Source organism: Athene noctua, chromosome 3, assembly GCF_965140245.1.
Source record: "Athene noctua chromosome 3, bAthNoc1.hap1.1, whole genome shotgun sequence".
NCBI classification, from domain to species: Eukaryota; Metazoa; Chordata; class Aves; order Strigiformes; family Strigidae; genus Athene; species Athene noctua.
In genome coordinates, this window is record NC_134039.1 from 607429 (window position 1) to 627964 (window position 20536).

Consider the following 20536-nt stretch of genomic DNA (forward strand, 5'->3'; position numbering starts at 1 on the left):
CAGACTTTCCTCAGTATGTGCAGAGATTCCCTTAAGCAAGGTCCCCCCCTTTCTTGTTCTACCTTGCTCCCAGTTAGGTATTAGGCATCAGCCCCAAGTGTATCTATGAGAAGTTATTCATGGTTAAAAAAAAAACCAAACCAAACCCCACAACCTAAATTTGACTGTAGAAGACCCAAGGTATGCCATTCCCATTAAAAACATGAAAATGGAACTAAAAATCTCACAGAAAATACTTTGAATGGCTGTAGCCATGGCCAAGAAGTCATCTCCTTAAAGGATACAGAAATTCAGATCTGCCACAAAGTGGCACTAGCAGCAAGTGCCATAATTTCAGCGGCCTCAGGATTGGTACTCGTTATAATCAATACTTTTGACACACTAGTGTCAGTACTTTATGTTAAGCAGGACACCTTCGGAGATAACTTGAAAAACTGGGTTATGGTGCTGTGAATGCAGATATTAACCTGAATGCCATTTCCTACTTGTAAGCACTTAAACATTTTGAATATTCTAAATTAGTTTTAGAGGGAAATAAGACTTATAGCTGAGGCATAGAGATGGACAAAGGACAAAGGTATAAAATACATAAAATAATGACAATTCAGATTTGTGTGAATGGACTTGTAAAATTAAAAAAAAAAATCAGCACAAATAAAATCCAAGATATTGGCCATTCTCTAATCCCCCTGGAGTTCTATCCTGGCCTGAATTAGGATCAGGTGTTAACCAGGTTTATAAAATGAATCTGGGGATCTACACTGCGGAATGCAGCATCCCTCAGAGGAAACCACGGGCTCTTCCTCCCTCCTGGAGAAGGGGGGTGTCACCAGTCACCCGAGTCAGCCTCCCACACTTACCAACACAGTCCTTCTTGTTCCAGTGCAGTTTCTTCCCGGGTGGACAGAGGCACTCATAGCTCCCCATTGTATTGAGACACCCATAGTCACAGCTACCGTTGCTGATGCTGCATTCATCAATATCTGAATTAAAGGTGAGAAGAGTGTTAACCACACACACACGTATACTGTGCATTAAGGTATTACACGCATACGGATATCTGTTTCTACTACATCTTCCACATTTAAGTCTATATAGACATGTATAAATGTAGACAATATTCACAGCAAACAATTTGAGGGCACACTGCATGTATTTGCCCTTAGACACACGTACAGCTCCTACTCTTTCCAGGATTTATGCATACGATACCATTTACTTGCCAGCAGTAGTTACACTGAAATTCTTGGAAGTACTCACAAGATACAGAACATGCTCAAAAGTCTCTGCAGCATCTGGACAATAATGTATATTGCATGAGGTGGAAAAATGTCAGAGGCATAAACATCTGGGAGATTAGCTCACTTTTGCATAACAGGCAGATAAATTCTCTGTAGTGATTCACAGAGTTTGCTTTTAGAAATGATTCAGATGAAGGAGGAAACAGATCTGGTAGGAACCTCGCAGCTGAGGGGTAGTTTATTTAGTCTTCTACTCCTTAAATAAAAATGAAAGGTAAAAGCTTGCAGGAAGGCAAAGCAATTACCAGATACGTTATCACTGATACTCCACATAAACTCTTTCACCTTTTGATACATTAGAAAAGTATTTAGTCAGTATGAGGTATATCCTTCCCAATCCAGGGAATCAGCATTTCTACACTTGTGCTGCCGGGCCCATCTCCCCTCTCCTCTCCCCCCACCCCAGAGGGGTGTTTATCCACCCCAGGATCCTCCACAGGAGCTGTGCTGCCACGTACTCACCTCCAGACCACGCTCAGGGCACTGCATGGGACAGGCCACAATTGTCGTCGGGCACAGTGACCCCTGACTGATTCACTAGTGTGGCCATAACCCTTGTTCTGAGCTGTGGCCCCGCTGCTGTCACCTTGTGCCCTGCAGGGCCTCCCTCACCCCGCTGCTGTCACCTGGGGCCCTGCAGGGCCTCCCTCACCCTGCTGCTGTCACCTTGTGCCCTGCAGGGCCTCCCTCACCCCGCTGCTGTCACCTTGTGCCCTGCAGGGCCTCCCTCACCCCGCTGCTGTCACCTTGTGCCCTGCAGGGCCTCCCTCACCCTGCTGCTGTCACCTTGTGCCCTGCAGGGCCTCCCTCACCCCGCTGCTGTCACCTTGTGCCCTGCAGGGCCTCCCTCACCCCGCTGCTGTCACCTGGGGCCCTGCAGGGCCTCCCTCACCCCGCTGCTGTCACCTTGTGCCCTGCAGGGCCTCCCTCACCCTGCTGCTGTCACCTGGGGCCCTGCAGGGCCTCCACCACCCCGCTGCTGTCACCTGGGGCCCTGCAGGGCCTCCCTCAGCCCGCTGCTGTCACCTGGGGCCCTGCAGGGCCTCCCTCACCCCGCTGCTGTCACCTTGTGCCCTGCAGGGCCTCCCTCACCCCGCTGCTGTCACCTGGGGCCCTGCAGGGCCTCCCTCACCCCGCTGCTGTCACCTTGTGCCCTGCAGGGCCTCCCTCACCCTGCTGCTGTCACCTGGGGCCCTGCAGGGCCTCCCTCACCCCGCTGCTGTCACCTGGGGCCCTGCAGGGCCTCCCTCACCCCGCTGCTGTCACCTGGGGCCCTGCAGGGCCTCCCTCACCCCACTGCTGTCACCTGGGGCCCTGCAGGGCCTCCCTCACCCTGCTGCTGTCACCTGGGGCCCTGCAGGGCCTCTCTCACCCCGCTGCTGTCACCTTGTGCCCTGCAGGGCCTCCCTCACCCTGCTGCTGTCACCTTGTGCCCTGCAGGGCCTCCCTCACCCCGCTGCTGTCACCTGGGGCCCTGCAGGGCCTCCCTCACCCCGCTGCTGTCACCTTGTGCCCTGCAGGGCCTCCCTCAGCCCGCTGCTGTCACCTGGGGCCCTGCAGGGCCTCCCTCAGCCCGCTGCTGTCACCTGGGGCCCTGCAGGGCCTCCCTCACCCCACTGCTGTCACCTTGTGCCCTGCAGGGCCTATCTCACCCCGCTGCTGTCACCTGGGGCCCTGCAGGGCCTCCCTCAGCCCGGGGTTTCTGCCCTCAGCCCGGGGTTTCTGCCCGCGGGGCGCAGCTGCCCTCCGCTCCCTCAGAGGGAGGTGTTACAGGGACAGACTGAACAAGGCCCAGGCTGTGCCACCTGACATCAGTCCAAACCAGCCAGAACGACACCAAACCAACGGGAGATACACCAACTGCTAATATTCTGGCTTAATGACAGGCCTCAAAACATAGCTGTGCAAGGAAAATTGTCCCTTAATGGGTTTCTGAGGGAGATCTGGCCATCAGTGCTCACAGGCCGAGTGTCCAACCGCCTTTCCAAACCAGGCCAGAGCCCAGGCTTGAACTCCCACTGCCGCCTGCCTGGGTCCGGTGAGCCCACAGGGGCCGGGGGGCACAGCCTGAGCTCAGCCCAGTTCTCCCAGGGCCCAGTTCTGGAGCCCAGTGGAGGGCGAGGTACGGGTGGGAGGTGGTGCCGATCAGGGACTGGGCTCAAGCACACGCTCAGCCCTGCGCTGGTTAACAAATACCAGCCCATACATATCAGCCAAGACTTCCTCTGTGTCTTGTGGCACTTGATGGGAACATGGCAGTTTTTACTAGGGCAGCTGCTGGAATCCAGAATCAGCTTGCTTCTTCTGATGCAAGATTTCAGCCTGTGTGGTTAAGCAAAAAATCTAAAAACCACGGCGTACGTGCATAAAAGTAACCGAGAAAGACACCCTCATACAACAGGCATGTTTCTAGACTATGTTATGATTTTGGGGTCAGAGTCAGGACTTCTGGAGGTCCTGGGTCAGCAGTTCCAAAAACTGACAGGGGAGACAGTCCCAGAAAAAACATTTTCTGTAAAATGTTGTACATAGTGGTGAGGCTTGTGCTGAGTGGGATCTATCTGTGAACCCATACACCGAAACACACCTCTAGTCCACAGTGGTGCTGCCACTGAGCTCTGGCCCAACTGTTCAAAGCCGAGCTCTTGCTGTCGGGTACCTCAGCTCAGAACGAAGCTCCTGAAGAAGCCACCAAATTCTGAAAGGCATTGAACGGTCCCGCAGGAGTCAATACACTGCAGGCAGGGCTCTACATACACAGGTGGTATAAGTGCTTAGCACCAGCCTTCTAAAAGATTCCCTTCTGACACTTTTGTGCTTTGTTACAAGAGATGCCATGAAAACGATCCCAGAGAAACAGGGGTTCCCCCTCAGCACAGAAGGCCCAGCACAAGGACACTGCCATGTTGTTTATTAATTACTAGTAGAGGGGAAACAAGATGGAGAGAAAGCTTGATAAGAGGCAAGCTGGCACAAAATATTTTTGAAGGTTCTCACTATTTCTCTCTAGTTTCGACTTCTGCTCGGTGCCATATGGATGGCAGCCAGGGTAAGTTATTTGTTCCACTGTAAACACAACTCTCCAGGGGCTGACTAAAACTAATGATAGGCCTGAGTGGCAAAGCCCGGGGCCTAGACAAGCCTGGATTCAGAGCTGATTTTGGATCTGCCCATTGTGGAAAAGGGCAGGAGGTTTGGATCTGGTTATGCTTTTGCCTGAAGTTCAGTGCTGAGTATTTCCAGCTCAGAGTTTTGGTCCTATTTCAGTCTTATTTATAAGACTGAAGCTGAACTGACACTGAAGATTAATTTCAGTGCTCTGAAATTTGCCGTCTTGGTCAAGAAGTTGAACCTCTAATTTGGTCATTGTGGTAATACTACCCTATGATGCACTTAAAAAATATCCCTGCCCTGGACAACCAGACATTACAGCACAATTCTTTTCATTCATGCCAAAAAGGCTGAAGAGCTGGAGTAGCTCCATGGAAGATGGGGACAAGGTGCCCCACAGCCTTCCGTTAGTTCCATGGGCAGCTCATGTCACAGTCTGGTAAGGACAAATACCAACAGAGCCAAAATCTGTAATCTTTGTAAAACTGACATCCCTCTCCTTTTTGTTGTCCGCAAAGTGAAGCCTTCCTTCTGAAAATACAACTGTGACTACCCCACTCCTGAGGAAGCACCAACTGGTAACTCTGTGTTGTAAACCCTGTAAGGAGCCTCCCCTGCACGGCGCCAGGAGCCCCAGCCCCGAGGCTGCCTGGCCATGGCTGTGGAAGAACATCCTGGCACCAGTGCCACAAAAACACCTGGCTGTTGGGTTTTATTGATGTTCTCCTCCCGGGAATGCTTCAACAGATTTGAGGTGCTGAAATTTTAGTCATACCCAGCTCACGCTATTTTAGCTTTATTTTAACTTCACTGGTTTATCTTCTTCAGTTCTAAAATCTTCAGCTAAATCGAAGTGTGGCTCATAAACAGTTCACAAAGCAGACAAGCAAACAGATAAGCAAAACTCAGTTTCCAAACCTCCACAGTGCGTCAGCCCGTAGAGCGTGTAGCCTTTGTGGCAGAGACATTCAAAGCTTCCGGGGTAGTTGATGCAGGTGTGATCACAGGTCCTTTCGAAGGAACACTCATCTATATCTGAATTCACAGAAAAAGCATTAAGAAATTAGAATTCGGTTAAACTGAATGGCTGCAATTTCACACTGAGTCGCAGCATCTCGTTACTGATAAACCAGCAGATATCCCCCCAGGTAAAATCTGAATAAAACATCAGTCTCATTCCTCTATAAAGAAAGGACTTGCAGGTAAATGGAGAAATGTAAGAAAAGATAACTTAAGAAAAACCATGAAAACCGAATTATATCTGTTCGCCATTAGATGGCAACCTTTAACTTCTGATTGTATTTTCCCAGCAGGGCTGGGGGGTTATTAAGATTTTGGGGGTTTCAGAACAGAACTTTTGGGTTCAATCACATCATTCCTTCTGCCAGTGACCACTCCTCCTTCCCCCTGCCCACAGGCCAGGGAGTCACCTCCAGAGCTCAGCTCTGCCCAGGCCGGGCTCCCAGAGCCCTGCGGGGCGCGAGGGGACTAATGCTGAGACTAAACCGCTGTCGGAACGGAACGGACCGGCTGCACCGACGCAGGAAATCTTAGTCCAAAGTCCACATTCTACCTAATTCAAGAAAATTTGACCTCTTCCCCTTAAAACCGTCAGGCATCTCTACTGTGAGACCCTTATTTACACAGTTTCTTCCATCCAGCAGCCTGTGAAGAAAACAATTCACAGCACATGGCCCCAAAGACAGTGCAAAGGCCTTGCTGAGCAGGGTGACATAAAGGTTTATGTGACAGCAGCCATCAGTGCTGAAAACCGTTACATTAAAGGTACTTTAAATAGCAATGTGTGCAAAATAATAGCACTTTTAGGTGCATTTTATCCTCAGTCAACTGGCTTTCCTAGAATCCTCTTCAGTGATTAATTTTTTTTCTGTTGAAAGGTCAGAGAAATTAATATAATGGTGTTATTTAAGAGTAGCAATTTCAAGAAAAATCGCATTCCTCTAATATTTCTGAGGTATAAATGAATGGAATAGTATTCCCTTAATAGCTTGCACACTTTCTAAAGTTGCTCATTAAGAACATAACCTACTGCTATATATAACTTGGACTTTCACATTGCACATGCTTAGAAAGATGTGGGTGCTTGAAAAAAACGTGGAAATTCACAAACACTTAAGGGTGTGCTACCCATTTCTTATATTCAAGTATTATTTGTGTAATTTTGAAGTTTAATGAACCATTCTAGGTCTCATCCTGCTATTACAAATGCAAATACTTCAAGAACTATAAAAATAAGATCTTGCGTATGTGTACACAACGCCAAAATCTGTGTGAGAGTTTATGCACAAATTTAGAACGTTGTAACCAGCTATATTTTATATGATCTCCAATTTTAAGTGTTTCAAAACATTCACACAAAGAGAATTCACAACGTGAAAAGCAACTGTTCAGGCAAACACAGAACATAATATGAAACACACGATGAGCAAAAATCCAGGGTATCCAGTTTTATGTGAGCATCACAATCACTTGTTACAATCAAGTAGCGAAAAAGGACAACTGAGATTTTTTTACATCTATTTCATTTTAATGCATTTTCCTATGAATTTTAAAACACCATTATTTGAGTTCTGAAAGTGATTTCTTTTTAAGGTTTCCTTTATAGTCTTGGAAATATAAGGCTTTTGAATACACATAAATGGCAAACTGCTTCAGTTTTCTCTAAATAAATACATAAAGTAAAATCATTTGGGAATGAACACTGCAGTTACAGTTTTAAAGGATTTTTAATGCGTAAGAAGCCAAATCATACATCATGCTTTCATTCACGTGTAACCTTGTTGGCTATATGGTATTGCAGGGAATTTACAAAAGCAGCTCATTTTCTGGCCTCTGACTTACCTTGAAGACTCTTTTTCAAAAATAATTTGGTATTTCTCACTAGTGATCTTATCCTGCACTATTGCAGTCAGTGGGGTTCCTCACACCCACCGCTCCGTGCTGTACCCCTCATGGCTTAGGCCTTCACAGGATTTTCTCTGCATGAAGGATGCACATCGCCCTCTGCCCTGGAAAGGACAGGCTGCCCGATACCATGGCCTCTCATCTGCTGGCCAGGCAAGAGGCACTTGGGATGGACAAATGCATTTCCATTACGCCAAACGTCGCCTACTCATAAACTTATACTGCTCACGCTGGCCGGCAGAGATGCTGAAACGAATGCTTTTATTATAACACAAAGCCTGCTATTAAAAGCTTTTTTGCCATTTAAACTCCTCACCCCGCCTCTTGCTGCTGTTCTCCCAAGTCCAGCCTCTGAGGAATTGCGCCTCTTGCCTTGGCCGACCAAACGCGGAGCCCCCACGCAGGCTTTCCGTGCCCAGGCCAGCCCGGGGCCCTCTCCTCCCGCCGGCGGAGCGCAGGGCACTGCCCCAGGGACCCCGGCTGCCCCAGCGCCACGGCCCCCCGTCACCAGCCCCCTGAGGAATTCGGCACTGATCATAGAAAAGGGAAAAATATGCACCACATGCTCTTCGCTGAAAGAAACCGGTGGTGTGATGCAGGATGCTGAAATCCTCTCGCACTTTGTTTTATTTTTAAACTCTGAAATCTGTGTTCTGGGCACTGTTATCCCCTGGCTCCCAGAAACTCCAAAGCTGGCTTTCCCACCTTCCTGGTGCTCCACACTCCTTTCCCGTGTTTACCCTGAAGGGGTGTGCTTGCTTCCCACCGCTCCCGTGATACAGGTCTACCTCACAAGAGACTGAGGAGTGGGGAGTTACTCCTGGTTTTCACCCTCACAGCCCTGGGCTGCAAATCCTGATCACCACACGGCTGGGAATGAACGTAGGTATCAAAGTCTTTGTCTCCTTTGTACAAGCAACACTACACAAGCTGGTGGCATTACCTGCTGAAGAGAAGCCCACAACTATAAAAGCAGAGGTGTGGTTACAGCTAAAGTGCTAAGAACAATTAATTTCTCTTTCAGTTTCGTGGTCAATCCCCCTGCTCCCAAGCACATGTACATACTCAAACACACACGGATTTTTGTATCGGGTCTCTGAATTTTCCTGCCTCTCACACACCAAAATAAATACCAAGAAATTAACTCACTGCATCTGGGACGCTCTTGAAATGTTTCAAAGTTATTTAAATTATGTTTTTGAACTGTTTTAAAAATGAAAAGTCAAAATGTTTTGTTTTCAAGGAACTGTAGTGGAAAACTTCAACTTGAGGTTGAAGTTTCTATTCTATTTTTAGTTGAATTTGGCATGAATTCACAAATAGTCCAAGCTGTCTCAGAACATTTCAGATTTGCTAATGCACCATTTGATATCAGACACATTCTTTTTACTTTCGCTTAGTCAAAAATTTGTATCCCATTCCCCACTACAGCCAGCACACGTGGTTGTGTCATCTCAGCACACGGAGAGATGCCTTCAGAGCTCACGCCCTGCGCCTGCAGGAACTACGGGTAAATTGATCTCCGATAGCACACAATCGGTTTCCTGCCAGAGGCGGATTTTTTGCAGGATTACCAATGGCAGCCTCTGAAGTGCAGGACGAGGAGCTCCTGCTCCGCAGCAGAGCGCTGAGAGGAAAGGCCAAGCTCAGGGGCTGGAGCAGCTCCAGGGAGCTCCCTCCAGGCGCTGCTCCATCACATCGAGGCACCGTCTCATCTCCAAAGAGAGCGTCTGAACGGTGGAAGTGCTCCTTTATTTTCGCCTAGAAGGGCTCTGACTCAAAGAGATGTTCAGTGCTTTAAGGAAAGAGCAGGATTCCCCTGTCTGTGAGGGAAGCGAATGCTGCCAGTGGTGCTCACGCTGGGCAATATCTGGTTGGCTCTGTTCCTATTATTTCAAGTCAGCATTCGGATTTTATTGCTGATTTTTCAATCATACTCAGTTGGGTTGGGTTTGTTTTTTTTTTTTTTAGTTCATGCTTTCACACATTACTCGATCCCATGATTGTTCTTTTTCTTGAATATAATGTTTGTTAGTGGGTGTCTGATTGTCAGCACTGGAAAGGAGAGTCTTCCATCCATCTCCAGAAGGGAGCTACCACAGATCAAATTCCTGCTAAGTTTCCTCACACACATGTGTCTCAAAGGTGTCCTGAGGGAGCAGGGAGAGAGCAGCTCATTTTCCACGCTCATTCAGGTCCCTGCCCTTTCCACTGGTGCTGCCAGTAGACTCCCAATTACAGTAGCACCAATTGTTCTGGTGGTTTGTGTGATGTGGACACTGACTCATTTGTGGACGTAGAGTGCGAGGCACCAAGAAGCCATCACACAGTAATGATTTTTGCTAAGTCTGAAATGGAGCTGGATTCCTACCAGCAGCTCTGAAGTGAAAGGCTCCTTTCTGTACTCTGTCTCCAGTCCTCAAATGCAGTCCCCTGTATTCTTGATCGTCATTGCTTTCTCCTCTGAAATAAATTCCAGAGTAATTAAACGAAACCAATGATCGGGAAATCAAAGTGTAAAGCAGGACACTTCCAAAAAGCACCAGCACTGCAAGCAAGCAGCTCAACCCTACATACACAGGTGAGGCTGGTAAACAGCTGCAGTCAGAGATGTTCTGCCAACTGCAAACTGGTGTAGAATCTGCTCTGACTCCCTGACAGAATGTGCACGTGCAAACTTCACTTGCAGAGAGGAACATGTGTGATTTGGGGGCTGTGGTTATAGAACTGGACAATTCGATGCCTGGTTTGCCCAATTGTGCATTAAAAATTTACTGAAAAATAAGGATTTCCTTCCCTCTTTCTTCCTCAGTATCATTTTGTTTGTCAGCACTAATAACAAGTGAAAAAATTGGTTCAAGAAAACTAATGGTCATCACAACAGCTTTTCTCTGAAACATACATTAAGCAACCAGGTTAATTTATGAAACTGGGAGCCTCCTTCCAAAACACAGGCCACATGATGCTTGAATACGAGTTTGGTCTCGCTGCTTGGAGCGTTTTTTCATGTGGTCTGAAAATAAAGACGGCAAGGGGAGATCACTGTTATTTGCTGGTGCTATTTGTGCTGCAGAGAACAGGAGAGGAGCAGCTCAAAGACAATCAATAAAAGCTATAACAGGGATTTGGGACAGAGCGCAGACTGTAATGATTCTGGATGCTGTAAGCAAAGAACCTATCTTATATTTGATTTGTCTGTGTTCAGTGAAGCAAGGCATGAAGTATACACTAGATCACCGCATAGAGATGCAAAATATACAAATTAAATGTAAACATACTATTTCAAATAGAAATTAAATAGCAAATAAATATTTTTTGCTTAGAAATAGGAAGTAAAATAAAGAGAAAAGGAAGTATCTATCTCTGCTACCAATTCCTTCACCACTCAAAGGATTCATGAGAGCCTGAACCCAGATCACTTCAGTCAGAAGCGGTCACTTGAGGCGCTCTCACAGCTGTGCCTCCAGGCACTCCCGCCCAGCAGCACCAGGTCTGTGGCAGCAAAGCTCTGCGCCCGCCCAGGTGCTGCCCGGGATGCTGGGGAGCCCACCCAGAGCAGGGAACTCGCAGTCTGCAGTGTCTGAGCGGGCAGTGCCGGCCTGGGTCTCCCACCGCCCCAGTTCTCCCACCGCCCCGGGTCTCCCACCGCCCCGGGTCTCCCACCGCCCCGCGCCCAGAAGGCCAGGGCTGGGTAAGCAGGGTTTACCTCCCTATGTGGCCACACGCTCCTAATGCCGAAGTCCACAATACACAGCCTTATTTTGTCTGTCCCGTGCACCCCTGGTTGATTTTTAACCCCAAGCCAAACAGGCACTCGGCATGGAGTACCCCACTGCACCGACCGCGCGCACAGGGCAAGCTCAAGGCTCAGCCAGAACATTTTGTGTTCACATTTCTCAGCTCCCAAGGCATCGGCTCCTCTGAGAAATGGAGCCTTTCCTTTTTCTCATTCATTGAGCACACATACAGAGAAACTCTGAAGTGTTACATGATGTTTTTAAAATAAACGCTAATGCTTTGCTATATGTATTTTGGCTGAAAGCTGTTCTCTGTCTTCTCCCCCTCCCCTCTGATTCTGCAGGGAACTGATACCACCCATGGAAATGTTGTTCCCCTGCAGCCCAGCCAGCGTGCTTCCCAGCACGGCTTGACAGACATTAGGGAAACCACACATCTTAATCCGAGTGCTTGCCGGACCGTAGGGAGTCATGATTCAAGCTAGGTTCTCCAACAAAGGCTGGTTTAAATTCAGTAGTGGGAACGGTATTATTTTGCTACAGCAGCCATATGATGGGGTTTCCACCGCATCTCACGTTTGCTGATCCAGAGTGACTTACCCCTGTTCACAGTTAGTAAAAATGCATCCTCCATCTGAGAACACAACTCTCTAATCCGCATCCAACACCGCCCAGAAGGAACGGCTCACAGCTAACTGCTCCTTATGTTTCAAAGTCCACAATAATAAAACAAACGAAGAGGAAGCACGGAAAGATGTAGTAATGTACAAACCTTCTACTTCATTACCTTCCCACTGAGTGCTTCTGGAGAAAGCTAACACAAAGGGAAAAGAAAAAAAAGCCCTAACCCCAAACCTTTAAAAGTAATTGAAAAGCCACTCCCACTTGGGCTCCCCACTGCATTACTGACTTGCAATCAAGTCAACTTGTTGCTGAGACTTAATTGTTAATAACATACTAATGACCTGCAGAAAAAACAGATCTGGCATTAATTGCTACACTTTTAATGTGAATGTAAGTGCCTAAGTAGCACAGTCACATCTTGAATTTCAGAAATTTAAGTGGGACACTGTCCATTATGGCTAATGTTGACTTGGACCAGAGCATTTATTTATTTAAGAACTTTATTGCTCACAGTTAACTATGTGATTAGTGAAGACCAAATGTAACACACTAATAAGGGAATGAAAGACTTCTGAAGGAAATTGATTCTGCTGGCAAGGAAATGTGCTTTTTATTAGAAATGATTTGTTCTTAGAATGAAAAGTGGTAGTAAAACAAATAAATGTATATAAACTGCAAAACAACCCTGCAAAATATACTTGAGACAGAGGCAATAAATAATTAGAAACCTGTGACTTATTATGTCAGCATCCCAGAGAGGAGGTATTCCCAGGCTTTAGCAGCACAAAGTGAAGTGACTATTACTCAGCTCCAGGGATGGGCACACAGCAGCACCCGGTGGCAAGTTCTGCCCCGTCCTGGGTCGCGGTGCCCCGGCGCAGCCAGAGCCTGCCCCAGGCTGGCGGAACACGCTCCCGCGGCAGGGACAGGAGCCTGCCTGTAGCAAACGCGACAGCAAACCCGAGCGGATCGAGTTTAGCCAGACCAGGCAGAGCATTTGATTCGCTCCCAGCCATCAGCGAGTCTCTGATCTCAGAGATTTGGGCAGTAAAGCTACAGCCAGGCCCGTGTCTCGCTCCGCATGGGAAGGAGGGAAACCAGCACCCGCGCGGACCCGCAGCGGCGCCGGGCTCTGCAGAGGCGCCTCCAGCCATGCTCCCGCCGGAGGGATCCGGCCTCCATCTCGCTTCTGCTCCGCGCCCCACAGAAGGTACCTGCTGCCACAGAAGGCAACAGCTCCTGCAGGGGCAGTGGCTTAACACGGCTTCTGTCACTGTGCCCCATTCCTCCTTCTGGGCCCCACGCACCGAGGCGCCTGCTCTCTTGCCAAGCTACTCAGCTTCAACCTACCCTTGCGCCTCCAGCTGTGCCAAGGCCACCAGTCCTACCATCCACCTAGTCCTGCCTCACGGCCTTGCATCCTTTGATGTCTGGATGTTTTTATTCAGCATGATGAGGTCTGGGAAGAGTCTTCAGCTTCCTCCCAGCCTAACTGTATGCACAGTAAGTTCAATAACCGGGGTCTCTGCTCTTGAGGCTGTCTAACGGCCGATCACTTCAGAGAAGCCGTGTCTGCCTTTGTGCAGTACTAAACCCAGCATCAACACTCCACGGCCCTAGTGCAAGCCCAGTTCAGGGAGCCACAGTTGTCCCTCTTGTTCATCTTTAAGGTCTGATGACTTTACATGCTGTTATTTTGCTCTAAGGACTACCTGGGCATCACGGATTTCTCCCTTCTCTGTGTGTTCGCACATTTCTGCTACATGTCTGAAGCTGAATGACGTCTCCCAAGTGCTAGCAGTGTGGATAAAAACTGGATGTTTATTTTGATAGAATGAGTATATTTAATGCCAGCAAGATGACTGCACTCATTTAGTCTGACCCCCTGCTCTTAAGCAGCCTCTAGCATTTTGCTTGGTAACCTCCAGAAGCATCTTGTTCCAGAAGGGATTGTCTAGGTGTTTCCCTCTTAAGTCTTCTCTCCATCAGTTTAATTTTTAGAGTTCAAATTGGTGTGATCCTTGTTAATTGCTACATTTGGTAAAGGCTGAGTAATTTCTCTTAAGAGTGTAATGCATACCTGACCCTTCCAGCAATGAGCAGGTATCTCTTGATCTGTTTCTCAGATTATTTTGTTGGGTCTGCGGCTGCACACAAGAAGGCAGGAGTCCAGCTCAGGATTCCTGGAGGCTGCCTGCCTCTGCTCACTCCCACCACGGGCGCCGCTCGGCTCAGCAGACAGTCACCCTTCCCCGGCCCCTTCAGTGCTCCGGGGAGCTGCAGGAGTCAGGTCTATGCACCGAGGGGACAACTCTGAACCCAGTAAACTCATCACCCTCATTAACATCAGAGCACCTGGTTTCCCACTGTTTACCCAGAACTTACAGCAACGGGAACTGCTGTTGGGAAGAACAAGACAGCACATTTAGGAGAGTCTTTACAGGCAAATGGCAGCTCATTTTCTTTATCTCTGCTATCAGACCTCATCAAAAGAGACCAGTTGCACTTTCTGGGAACCACTGTGCTATCTCTGGGATTTGAAAACAGAAGGAAAGCAGGTTAAGAAACAAGACTTGGCAGTAAAATTGTAGGCCTAAACTGTTTGCTCCCTCTCCAGAGTAAATACAATCCTTTCTTTAGGAACTCTTCCAAGGGAGTTTTATGTGATCTCATGTACCAACAAATTAATTTCCCCTTCTCTTTCCAGTTTCTTTCAAAAATTCCCTATTTCATTTTCTCCCCCACAAAATCCGCAAGCTCATTCTCCTCCACAAGCTTCCCTCAGGGCTTCCTCAGAGCCTGCAGAAATGGGGCTGCAGAACGACATCTTAATGCAGTAAATACCTATTCCCTAAGTGTTCCCTCACCAGATGTGCCAAGTCAACTGACCACCATACATTCCTCTTCCTGTCAGCACTGCAGAGCCAGGTCTGCTCCCAGTCAGTCAGTAGGGTCTTGTTCTGCCTCATGCATCACCCACGGAACTATGTGCTTGCTGTTGGCTCACCAAAAGCTTTGCCTGAGGGGCTGGGAAGATTTATGGGTTTGGATGGAAACTACAGAATTTGGCCATTTCAGCCAGGCAAAAATTGGCAGCTAACTCTGGGGTCTTTGGGGGTATCTTTGACTATAGTGGGTGGGATTTGGACCAAGGTTTTTTGCATTTCTGTAATGAAATACCTCATCATCATCATCACCACCATTATTATTACATTATTATTTTTTCTCTGCTATTGGGCAAAGAAAAAGGTTTCCAACATTTTTCCTAGCAGCATTGTGAAGGACTCCACCACCTTTTTTTTCTGTAAGCAGCACCAAACTAAAAAACAGAATAATGGTAGAGGATTAACTGATAAATTCCCTTCTGGCAGATAACAAGTTCTTCTAATATTTTAAACATGGTTGCGCAAACCCCCTTGCTCAATCCCAGTGCCGCGAGGAGAGCTGGAGAGCAGCAGTGGCAGCTTCTGCCCACAGGACTGCTGAGGAGGAAGAGGTGCCCGGCCTCGGAAGGGCCAAGCCGAGGCCCCTCTTCCTCCGTTCCTTCAGCAGCCCTGAGTCTGGGCAGCTGTCCTAGCAGAGAGAGGAATGAGAAAATCAGCGCCGGGTCCTGAGGCTTTCTGAGTGGCTGCAGCAGTACCTCTGGTATCTAACGAGGAACGACACTTGGTCCCTCACACCAGGACCCACATCCAACCCCCCCAGCCCAACGCGCCCGGACGCCTCTGACCGTATTTCGACCACCCCTGCCCCAGCTTCTGCCCGGTTTATGGAACCACTTCAGAGAGAACCTCAGTCAGCTGGGGTTCAGTTTAATGACCAGTGGCACCATGTGTGAGCTTCTGGAGCTGGGGAGAGGCCACAGATCCGTGCTGTGGCTGAGGACAGATCGCCTCCTGCGAGCCCGAGGCACCCCCTGAGCATTCCCCCTGTACAGACCCCTCTGGACACGCTCACACTGAGCGCTCATGTACCCCAAGAGAAGAAACTTTAGGAATCCCCTTCTGCTCTCAGACAGGGAAAGGGGGCAGAGAGGGCAGAAGAACCCTGAGCAGAAGGTCTGCAGAGAGACACGCCGATCACCAGAGACAGCTCTGCAGATACCATCACACAGAGAAGTTAAACAAAGAAAGGAATTATTTTTGCAGGTAAGAAAGTTGGCTGGGTGTCTTATGGAACATGAAAAAAACCTACTAATAACTAGATACTACGGTATAAAATGAGTGTCTGCCCAAGGTCACAGACACAAAGGGAGCCGAGGGAGGTGTTCTGTAAGGGCATTTCCAATCATAGCTGGTTTTCGCTACCGAGTGCATCACACTTAGCCTCACCATCGATCATGGAAATTGCTCGCATCTTACTTTTTCTCCTTACTGTTACCCATCCTTGTGGATAACAATTTTTAAAAGGCCCTCTAAAAGATTTAAAAATGCACTACAGGGATCTGAACCTGAGTAAAGCACCACTGTTTTCTAAATGCAACCAAAGCTAATGGTATAAAAACCGCCTAAGTACATTTATAGCTGTATTGTTCATCTTTAGAACCTACTACTTTTAAAATCAATAGAAGATGAGTTGAGCTAAGCACTTTGTCAGGTCACAGGTTTTTCCTAAGAGCTACAAAATACTCACTATTGGATCAGGAAGGGCTGGAACTGCCTGGTGAAAGGCCACGTGCCAAAGACAGTCTAAGTACATTTGCAACCTTTCAGTGATGGCAAATCAGAGAAAGGTCAACACAGCTGTGATAAATGAGCCTGACTTAAAACTGTACCTCCGAAGGCTTAGCCTGGAGATGAGAGTGCAACTCCAGTCGCTGGTATTTGTGGTAAGTCCAAGCCGCTGTGTGTGCCAGCACCGACAGGCTGCAGCTCCCTGGCACGCGTGCAGCTGCTCCCAGCGCCTCCCTCGGCGCCCCGTGATCGGGCTGGGCAGCCCCATCTGCACGGTCATGTGGAAGGTGGGTGCATGTGTGAACAAACGTCCTGCTTTTGGGGGGGCCACTGTCCCCACCACACCTCTGACATTCAGTCTATTCGCTTCACAGCCTCCTCGCTTCATGTACGGGTTGTCTTTGACACAAGAGTTTGAAACAAAATCATTTATGGCATGAAAATAGAGATCCTGTCCAGCCAACTTGCTTGTAGGGGTACTCCTACATGTCACAGCGGGACATCACCGCTTAGCAGCAGCACAAGGGCCTCCGAGCGTTGAGGGCTGAACCTGCTGTGGTACGAGGTGAGAGAGAGAGAGACGAGAAAGGCAAAAGGCTGTTTCTGCGTGATGAAGGTCTTGTCACTGGAGGCCGAGGTCGTGTCAATGCTCAGACTGTAGACTTCCCAGACACTACCCTTGCTCTCGGGTCTGTGCTCACCTGTCCTAGATCTTTCCCACCCCTCCCCATTACAGGAGTGCTTTGTCGTGCTCAGGTTCCTCCAGTAATCTGAGGAGCCCAGCAGGAGGCAATTGGCTTTGGCTCCTATCACATTTATCCTCTTACCATTGTGATGTTAGGACAATCTGAATCGCAATTACAGGCAATACTTTCACAACATTTTTTTAAGAAAACAAAGTGCTTTCATCAAAACATTGCCAAGATTTTGTGAGCAAACATCTATCCTTTTCCAAAATCAATCATTTTCCAAGGCAAAGGCAAGCTGAGTTACCCACTGCTATTATGGCAATAAACTCTGCTACTGCTTCAAGTGCTGGGGGTAGGAGCAGCCATTTATCAAGAGTAGAAGTGCATTAAAAGAAACATCAGGCAGGTTTATTTGTTCTCCTACAAACATAAACATGTTTAGTAGTCTGCACTCTGCTCAAGCCACTACTTACACAGCAACTCTGTAAGAGCAGCTTGACAGCCTGATGAGACAACATGAAAAAGGCTTTACCCTCCCTGTATCAAGCAAGGAATATTCCCTCTATCCTGCAACACATTTGAATTTGAGATGTATTTCTGAAAAGAGGAAACTGTTCTCTTTGCTAAGGTGTTTGTCTCCATCACCCTTTAGTAGGAGCTGCTAATGAGACTTCTTGAAGGAACAAGAGACTGGTCTGGGTGAAAACGTGCCTGGTGTTATTTGATGGTGCTGAAAGAGCAAGTACAACAACACCATTTCAGTTTTCAACTGAAAACTCAGACGTCTCCCATGGACCTGACTTGGCATTCCCAGCTTGCTTCAAGCTCTTGCTGGAGTCGTTGGCCACTGAATATACTGTTCTCTGGCTCTGCTTCAAAGGCTGGCTTAAAACCCTGCTCAGAAAGGCTGCCCTCCGTGGAGTCGAGAAATGGAAGGTATTCCTCCGAAAACATCGACAGAAATGTTTTGCAAATACACATCAAAAAACCCTCCACCCAGCAAAATCCCAGAAGATACTCACTCCTCTGGTCCACTGCCTCTTAATATTTGAGCTCAGATTTTTGGTTTCATCCCACCTGTCCTAACTAAGGCCTCCTCTCCAAGGTATCAAAACAAGCAGCAGCAGTTCTTAACATGGCTACTGGGAGAAAATCACCCCGCTCCGCTCCAACAGGTTAGGGGTTTATGCTCATCAGAGCAGAAGAGACAAAACAGGGCACTTTTAAAAGGCCCAGAAGGGTAGGTGCAAGCACAGGAAAAGGAAAGTCTTCGGAACATTTGGGATAGGGTTGTCATTTCATTGCAGTTCTGTAGAGCACTCGGTGTAAAGGATACCCAACCTCATCAATGGGATGAAGTGGCTGAGCGCAGTGATGTGGCATTATCTCAACACGCACCACTGCCACCGTGGAGAATATATATACACATACAGTCTTTCTCTGCTTCTCTTTAAAAACAATTCCTATTGAATTACAGCTTTCAGCACTATTTATCAACAGATTATTGTTTGTGGAAGAATGCTACCTTCCTGCTCAAACTATTCCAAGGCTGACTCACATCCTGGTAATTCATTAATACAGAACATGATTCTAGTCCAGTAAAATCATTTCTGCACTATACACATCATAAATCCTACAGCATCAACTGAAAAATATATCTCAAATTCTCTTTCTAAACACTAATGGAACGTTTTGCTTGGCTTCCCACACACATCATCAAGGGGAGGGGGCCAGACCGAGCTGTAAAAAGCAATTTGATAGCAGTATACTTTATAGAGTTTAACATCGGAGTATAAGAGCTACCATACTGAATGAGACCCGAGGTCAAACTCATCTAGTATCTCACTTCCAACAGTAGCCCGTATCAGAAGCTTCATGGGAAAATAGAGGAGGAATAATCTGTCCCATCTGCCCTCCACACATCAGGTCTCACCCCATTAGAAAGTGATTGAAAGCCTAGATTGTGAGGTTTAATATTTCTTCCAAGGAGCAGCAACCAAAGGAAATTTGCCTTTAACTTATGATAACACTGTGCTGCAGAGAGGAGAACTGGAGGTGTGGGGGACGTATTTGTTTTCATGTTTCAGCAGACTTAATTGCTGCAACCAACACGGGAGATACTATCACTTGGCAAACAAACTCGTACTGGCTAGAGCTGTTTTTACTTCATGCCTGGGGCACTGATTGTTTCTGGGTATGATCTTGCAACCCTTTTTTTCTCACAGAGGCAGACTGTACCACTACTCACAATCTCAGTGACACCAAGAGTAAGCACCATGTGTAACAGCAAGGCTTTCAGAAGTACCCGTTTTACTGACAGCGTAACATGTTGCTTCCCAGCGGAGTATTTTTTTAATCTGATGCTAGAAGCAATATGGTGCTTGTCATAAGCAAGATATTTTTGTAAGGCTCAGTGACACAGAATGCCTTAGAGAAAATCTGCATGGGGAATGAACATCATCAGCGACAGGGAAATCATCTTGAGTTTTCCTTCTGCGAGCTCGTCTGACTTCCACAAGCAGCTCCCAGGGTCCCTCCCGGCACACCGCCAGCTCTCGCCGGCCCTGGCCACGCTGGCCCCTGGGCCAGCGTCGCTGCTCACAGACCAAGTGCTCACACCACTAAACATACTGGGCCGTTGCCAGCTGGCCTGGCTGCAAATCTGCCTCTGTCAAGGCAAGGTATTCTGTATCTTACAGCACGCCTGTCTGACGTGGATGAGTGTGAGTGTGCCAAGGCAAGCCCTCTCCCCTTCATGGGTACCACTCGGAGGAGTGTTGACAGGGGCATGGCTCGAGCCCCTTCTCCCCTCTCTCCCTCACGGATCACCCTGCACTGGCACCGACTCACCCTGCTCGAGCGCTGTAAGATAACGGGGCCCGCAGGTTCCCTGTGTGACGCTGCGGAGCACAGCAGCCTTCCCTCGGTAGCAGTGAGGGTGACGTGGAGCCCTGGGTAGGCTTCAGACTGACAGCAAATGCACGTGCACACTCAGGCAGAAGTCAGTGAGGGGACTTGTGAGTCTGCTTGCTGCCCGCTCCAGAGGGCAAAGGCGCCCCGGGGACCCCCGGGCTCCCCCCTCCCAAGGACACGGGCAGAGCACCCTCACGCCTCCCACTGCAGTTCAGCCCTGGCCGTGAGGGTGACAACTCAGTCAGGGAGGTGCAGCTAGAAATGTATTTTAAATTTTAAGAAAAATCCTCATCAAGCAGTAAAATTTCTGCTGGTGTCCTCTTTACAGTGTCTCACCAGGCTGTGGAGCTCTGTGTTACTGCCACTCCAGACACAAGGGAAGGCTAACAATGATACTTTTATTCAACATTTGCTTCTTTTATGAATTTAATGGGGGGAGAAAAGGAAAGAGAGGGGGTAGACCAACAACCAACACTTCCCAACATTTTTCACTAGAAAGTTGCCCAAACCTTAATACTGCTGTATTGAACCCGAGGGGTCTGGGGCTCACCCGCTGCCTTTTA

At 48.1% G+C, this 20536-nt stretch overlaps 1 protein-coding gene across 2 annotated transcripts in view; it reads right to left on the minus strand.

Moving 5' to 3' along the window:
- Positions 1 to 20536, minus strand: part of SCUBE1 (signal peptide, CUB domain and EGF like domain containing 1) — a 200428-nt gene that overhangs the window by 22434 nt on the left and 157458 nt on the right. For both annotated transcript variants that reach the window (XM_074901185.1, XM_074901184.1), the window contains 2 exons: positions 5331 to 5447; positions 861 to 983 (listed from right to left, as the gene is read on the minus strand). In XM_074901185.1, the coding sequence (XP_074757286.1) occupies positions 861 to 983; positions 5331 to 5447 (240 nt within the window). The remainder of the gene's footprint in view (positions 1 to 860; positions 984 to 5330; positions 5448 to 20536) is intronic.